The sequence below is a fragment of the Sinocyclocheilus anshuiensis genome, unplaced genomic scaffold (assembly GCF_001515605.1).
Source record: "Sinocyclocheilus anshuiensis isolate Anshui unplaced genomic scaffold, SAMN03320099.WGS_v1.1 scaffold1449, whole genome shotgun sequence".
NCBI lineage: Eukaryota > Metazoa > Chordata > Actinopteri > Cypriniformes > Cyprinidae > Sinocyclocheilus > Sinocyclocheilus anshuiensis.
In genome coordinates this window covers 504,762-512,303 of record NW_015549696.1, presented here as the reverse complement: position 1 = coordinate 512,303, position 7,542 = coordinate 504,762, and the positions used below count along the sequence as shown (strand labels likewise).

The following is a 7,542-nucleotide window of genomic DNA, read 5'->3' as shown; positions in this document are numbered from 1 at the left end:
CGCCAAACCCCCTCACGAAAGAAGAAAGCCGTCGTGTTTACAACTGTGACGACGAGCGCTTATCAGGATCAACTAAACGCTGGATTCTCAAAGTATGTAAAATATTTAAGTTTGGGCACAGAATCTTTCAAATACATCGGAGAGTTACACACCGGTCTGTTATTGACCATGGTGCAAACGGCATCATTTCTGCTGCGGCGCAGCTCCAAGAGAAATTGGTAAACGGTCATTGTTCAGTTGAAGTCGTCTGCATCCGAAAACCTCATAAAATCAGCTAATGACTTCGCAGGCAGCGTTTGTTCGTGAAGGTAACTCATGAAATTGATATCAGACATGCTTCTGATGCAGCTTAATGGTTCAATGATCTACAACAAATAGAACGAGTGCTATCAATTTGTGTTGGGGGATATCAGCATATGGTTTTGTTTTGGGGGGTTATTGCAGCTCTCCCTGCTCTCTTCCATGCTAGGCTGCATGGAGGCGCAGGGAGTTCTTGCCAAGAACAGAATCATACCGCCAATCCAAACTGTATGCTAATTGTCAATCATCTTTGACGATAGTGGTCCTGACAGAAATCAAGCATAGCGTTAGTTCTGGCAGGTCACGTTAGTCAAGCTCTCATCAGCTGACCTTCAGCTGATCCCCATCTACCTATGGGAATACGACACCTATCTAAGCATTCATATATAAGGTCCCTCAGTATTATCAGCAGTTTTCGCATTGCTCAATAGCTAATTACCCTCCTCCATCCCCAACTCCTCCTCTGTCAGTCGGGATTCAGCCTTCTGACTCTCCTTTGAATCAGACTAATTCTAAAATGTGTACATAAAATGATTGAACTTTAACAATATCTGCAATACATTTATGTTAGTTCTGTTCTGTTTACCCTGGGGGGTTATTGCAGCTTTCCCTGCTCTCATTCATGCTAGGCTGCATGGAGGCATAGGGAGTTCTTGCCCAGAATAGGACTATACCGCCAATCCAAACTGTATGCTAATTGTCAATCATCTTTGACGATAGTGGTCCTGACAGAAATATTTGCAGATGTCTTGACAACACAGCAAACAAAGCAATTTTGTCATGCATTAATAGGGACACAGTATGGCAACGTTTTCTAGCATGCTTCACACAGACATGCACTCCATTCAGCTTCACGTAGGTAATGTTTCCTTCCGAACAGCTTTCCGAGCGCCTTATGTCTGATCTTGTCTCACGACTGCTGAAGTACAGTAACTATCCCATGAGCAAATGACACTCTCCCAGCACTGCTGTAAAATGCTGTAGAAAACATCTAATCATCTACGGTCTTATAAAAGTAACGAAAAGTAGTTTGATGCTGTTTATGTTGTGATATTTGGATTAGGTCACTAATGACATTTGTAGTTTATTTTCGAAAAAAAGGTCTTTAAAGGGTTCATGAACTGCCTTTGTTTTTTATTTTGCACTGTTCTCTGAGGTCCACTTATGTTGTCAAGATTTTTTTACATCAAAAAGCATAATTTAGAAGTAATAAGCTCATCAGAAAAACCCCTCATCAGAACGCTTTGTTTGAATAGGCATGGCAGATTGTAGACTCAGAAGTAAGCGCCCACTGCTATGATTGGCTAATAGTTGGATTTGTTTGACAGCGTACATTCCTCATATAAGGACGCTGCTGTGATTTAGGTCAAAAACGCATAAAATACCTCAATACATATCAAACGATCTGTAAGAAGCGACAAAGCAATAGTGACTATACGTAATGAAAATAGTTACTCAGACTTGTGTTGTGACATTACTGTCGCATCCAATATATTCAGCACAGCATCGTCCTTTATTTTCAATCTTTTTGAAAATCCTGCATCGAGTTGTGCCTTGTTTGTAATCGAATCCGTGGTAAAATGAAGTGAACAAAGGACCGAGTTCTTACTGACGCGGTCTGGATCTTTATTAAAAATAAATTTCAAATTCATTCACTTTTTCCGTTTGAATCAGAAGGAATGCAACGCAAACACTGTTTTTAACAATTTGGCACTGCACAGCATCGTGTCTTCAGAGCCATCTTTATCGCTTGGTTTTTACGCAGACCTGCACGTTCTGCACCTGCACCTGCACCATTGGTTTGTCTATCAAATCAAATGTAATTGTTCTCAATTTGAAAAAAAAAAAGTATTTTAGAATTTCAAAAACCATTGAATCATGAATCAAATCAATTCACACCCCTGTTGATTACATCACAACCTCTATTGTGAAAAAAGAGATGTTCTTGCCTTTCTTTTGCTGAAAATTTCAATTCATATTGGTATATGCCAGCTATCTAAAAGGTTTATATTGGCTTAATCATCTTCAATCAGCTTAAACACGTTAGGTCATCTATGATGTATACATAATCAGAATATTCAAAATGGACAATGTCAAATCATAATGAAGATGCTGCTAAAAACATTGTTTGAATGTTAATGGCAGTATTATCATGCATTGCAGGATTTGTTTGCCGTTGGATGCTAACATGATTAGAACTGGCAGCTTGTTTTGGGTCAGAGACAGCATGTGTAGTGATGGTGTATTGATGAGGGAAGTGTTTTTGGCCTGAAGGCACTAAACGATGAACTGCCATCCCCACAGAAGCAGCTGTAGTGTCAGTCAGTCTATACTAGCAAGTGGTTGATCACTGCATCGGCTGAACCAGAAGGACAAATTATTCATTTACACTGAGGGAGAAAAAAAGGTCTAGTTTTGTCTAGTCTAAATTTCAGTATTTTTTTTGCAACAACATGAAAAGCATTAAAAACTTTGCTACATACTATTCTTCCTCAACATTAGAAAAGTAACTGGCATCAGTAAGATGTTTAAGAAGTCTCTAATACTCACCGGGGCTGCATTTATTTGATCAAAAGTACAGTAAAAACAGTAATATTGTGAAATATAATTGAAATTTAAGTAACATTTATTTTAATATTTATATATTAGTTTTCAATGTTAATATATTTAAAATGTAATGTATTACATTTATAGCAAAGCTTAATTTTCAGCAGCCATTACTCTAGTCTTCAGTCTCAAATGATCCCTCAGAAATCATTCTAATATGCTGATTTGGTGCAGTACAGTTGTGCTGCTTGATATTTTTGTGGAAACCATGATACATTTTTTTTTTTTTTCAAAATTCTTAGATGAATATAAAGTTAAATAGGACAGCGTTTATTTGAAATATAAATCTTATAACATTATAAATGTCTTTATTGTCAATTTTGATTAATGTAATGTGTCCTCGCTGAATGGAAATCTTAATTTCTTAAAATTCTTACTGACTCCAAACTGTAGTGTATGTGTCAAAGTTCTTCCAGCCTTATGCTGTTTCTGGCTGTGTGTAGCACCTACAGCTCTGTAGATCACAACATTAGAAACAAGCGACTGAGGTTTATTTTTACAAGCTCCCTGCTCATTTTAAATAATTTAATTTTAACACTTTGAGCATGTCCATGTACGTTGTTTTGTGAATCTGTAAGCTTTACAAAGAAGCTGATATCTAATTTTGTATTTAAAGAGAAACTGTCAGCTCTGGTCAGTCCTCTTATTTACATATTTTGGTCAAATCTTTTGGCAAACATATGTATGGACCCCAAATGGGAATGATTTGATTTAAAATTGATTGTCCTTGTCAGATCTTTTTGTATTAAATAACTTGTAAATATATAAAGAATGCAAATTTGTTATGCTTGTTTGTCTTTTCTCACTTCTTCTCCAGGTGCCGAAGTCAGGTGAGCAGGTGGCCCATAATACAGCAGAAGCATGTGTGGACCCATCGGGTGCCACGAAACAAGTGTCCTACAAGACCGAAATCATTGCAGGAGTGCCCATCATCACCACCACACAGGTCATTTAACCTCATGACACATTAACATATATTAAAGATGCAAAAACAAAATCGGGTAAAAAACACTGAGCAGTTCCATGATAATCAGATGGTTTATACTTTAATTAAAAGAGGTATCATTCAGTACCATGATATTTTTTACCATGTGTTTGTGCAGTATCATTACTGATGTAGCTAATGCAATGCATTTGAATAAAAAATGGATGTATCAACATTGTTGTATGTCACTGGCTCTCAGGAAAAGGGGGAAGGTCAGAATGGTGCAGACAAGAGTGGGATGAGGAAACCTCCTGGTCAGCTGCCGTTTTACCTGAGCCGGAGTAACCAAGACCAGTCGGTCATTAAAGCTGGATATTGTGTCAAACAGGGAGCTGTGGTGAGTAAAAAGTGCAGAAGAAGTTTGTATATGTGTTTTTTGTCGAGTATCATATTTCATACATCAGACTTTTAGGGCTCGTATAATATGATATAGAATATGGAGGTCATACTCGAGGAGGGGATAATACACCTCGCATTTGTTCAGAGGCCTGAACTGAGCAAAAATATGCAATTTGATGCAGTTGCTGATATTTATGTGACAAAAAAGTAAGATAAAATTCTGATAGCATAACAGTATAGCAGACTACTTACATACAATGCATATAAATAAAATAAAATCGTCACTCTATATCTCACAACAGTATATCTTAGTAAGATGGTCTCTAAATACCTAGTTTTATTTGATCAAATACTTGGTTTTCAAAGTTCTATAGTTTTTATTGTGGGGACAAAATGTAATGCAATGCAATAATAGTGATGATTGAGAGATGGACAAATAAACATTCTACGAAAGCTTGATGTATCATATTTGATCAATTTTAACATGATGTATGGATAATCACAGAAACCAAAGTTTCTTCATTCAAGTAAATGATCATCCTGAAATATTACTTACAATATACTAAGGTTATTCTTGTGTTTACTTTATAAAAATATGTATAGATACCACAGAAAAAAAGACACATGTACCACAACCTGAAGGGTTTTTAAAATTGTAATAAAAGGCCTTTTACTTGCTAAAAAAATTATTAACCTTTGTACAAAAATTCAGCATGATCATGTTGACAATTTAGAGGTCTTAAAAATGTGCTTATCAAATATAATACAGTAGGCTTTATAGTGTGTTCACATTAGCGAAATTTAGGTGAAGTTTTGCAGACAAAAAAGATCCAATATCTAGCCTAGCATAGCTCACACAAAGTAGCTTTCAAACCTGGCAGCTTTCTTTTGGTCAGATACGTCTTTCTGTCTTTCTCTAGATGAAAAACTGGAAAAGGAGATACTTCTTGCTGGATGACAATGCACTAAGCTACTTCAAATCAGACATGGTTAGTCTCTCCCTCTCTTGCTTCCTGCTCCTGCATCTCTCTAGATTCCTGCACAATGCTGTTGACCTTGAATTCTTCTCAAACCCATTGACCTGTCCAGCTCTTTGTTTTCATTGTGTTTTGCACCTGTGCGCCTATAAGCCCGTCTATAAGCTCCCATCTGATAAGTGAAAGTCCGGCCTGTGTATTGTTCATGCCATCTGATCCTGTGTCCAATCACATTTCACCAATGAAGTGTATTTACATATGTGCCCCCAGAATTAGACCAGTGACTCATGTGGGAGTGAAAGCTTGTGTGCAGTGGAGGCTATAAGACCGTGTGTGTGTGTGTGTGTGTGTGTGTGTGTGTACGTGTACCCTGGTGGTTGTTTGAACTTGTTCACAGTGATATGAATTCCTCTTGCTGTGTGTCAACAGGCTGACTGTGTCTGAACATGTCTGTATCAGTGGTGATTGCATTAGGACTACACTGGAAGCACATCTTCCTCTTAAATTTCATAAGAATTTTGGGGAATTCATAATTACGTTTTAGAAACAAATATAATTCTGTTATGTTAAAAATATCCGCAGGGCTTGATGCATACTTTTATACCAAGGAGTTGAAAAATTTAGGAGCGCATTAAAGAACTTTAGGGGAGCAATACAGTACTGTAATAAATAGATTATTTTGCTGATACTATTAAAATCTATATTTTGAAACTGCGAGCCTGTAGAATGCACAAGCGCTGCAGTTTTAATTTAAAAAGTGCAGCGCTCTAATTTGAAAAAAAAAGAATGATATCATAGCCATATGAAGTTTAATAAACACATTAGACTGCATCGCAATTGTTATTCCGTCCTGAAATTAAAGACCTCTCAAAATTACAATTAAGATGTTTGTTATGCCATGTTATACCAAGATATTTAAGACTTTATGACCTTATGATTTTTTTTTTCACTTTTTAAAGACCCCTGGGGACTTTTTTATTTGCACATGCTCCTAAATATATTTTACAGTTTACATACATTTATTTTAGTCACAAATGTGAGTTGTGATTCAGAATCACTTTATATTAAGTATCTTTAACTGCGGTGTACTAACATTTAAATGAATCATTTGATACAATGCACTTATGTACACACTTGTTTTTACGCTGTACTTAGATTTAAAAAATGTCATTTTAATTAATTAACTATTTCTGTAATTATATCTATAATTACACTGCTGAATCTACTTTAAACCTAACCATAATATCCGAAACCTTAACCGTATCCCACCTCAATAGCAGCAAAAGTGTTTTGCAATACAACATGATCATAATAAGGACACTGTACCAAGTAATTAATTTTTTGATGTAAATACAGAATATAACGTGGAACCAAATATTCAATTATATATTTTCTTTGTTGTAATTTCTGTCTTTTTAATGCTGTGATTAAATTGCCTAACCCCAGGTCAAAGCCACTTGTAATTTTTGAAAAGGTTAACACGACTTTTGACCCTGAGATATGAAGCCCTGCTCCAAATCACAGTATGAGAGCAGTGTCAATCACTAACCCTACATGTATAGGTTTGGTAAATTAACAGTTTCATAATCCAGGGTTGAATGTGACACTGGGTTAACAGTTTCAAGAGTGAGAAGCCTATAATATCACTCAACTCATTGGAGTATCGATGGAAGGACAATTGGTTAGCATATGACATGTTTCCTCTAAAATAAAGTGACTGCCATGTCTTCATGTCTAATAAAGAAACCATCATTGGCTCACTTTTCGGCTGTAGTGGTTTAAAATCATGGTAAATGGTTATAAATTGTTTTGACTGAGGGGGCAGAACAATGGAAATTTGTTCCACTGTTCAAACTTCCTGTTGAAAATTTTTGAGAAACAGTATTTCCCACGGATTTATAGTAGCCTAATTATTTTTATTCCCATGAAGTTAAGAATAGCAGAGACTATTAAACTGATCTTTTTCCATGATTCAATGCAGTTATTACTTGGAGTTAGTCATATTAGCAAAATCTTACAAAGTCTTACAAAACTTACTGTGAATGTTTGATTTCATATCCAGAATACAATTCTTGACCTATTTTCAATTGTGAAACTGTCACAAATCATACAAAGATAATTGTATGAAATCAAATCTATTTAAACTGAACCAAACCTTAACTGTATTCAGATTTCCGTCAATCTAATTAGAAGCTAATGGACTACGATCTGTGGTTCTAAAGTACTGGATTTGTTAAACACCATAGGAAAAGACAACTGTGATGTCGTAGGTGACAAGAACTTGTTACAGCTTCGGCAAGAGAACAGGAAGCAACTGATTCTCTGTGTGTGTGT

General features: G+C 36.0%; 1 protein-coding gene across 5 annotated transcripts in view; it reads left to right on the top strand.

Moving 5' to 3' along the window:
• Positions 1-7,542, top strand: part of LOC107660484 (pleckstrin homology domain-containing family A member 1-like) — a 45,360-nt gene that overhangs the window by 28,353 nt on the left and 9,465 nt on the right. For all 5 annotated transcript variants that reach the window (XM_016449794.1, XM_016449797.1, XM_016449795.1 and 2 more), the window contains exons 6-8: positions 3,725-3,853; positions 4,092-4,229; positions 5,152-5,220. In XM_016449794.1, coding sequence (XP_016305280.1) covers positions 3,725-3,853; positions 4,092-4,229; positions 5,152-5,220 — 336 coding nt within the window. The remainder of the gene's footprint in view (positions 1-3,724; positions 3,854-4,091; positions 4,230-5,151; positions 5,221-7,542) is intronic.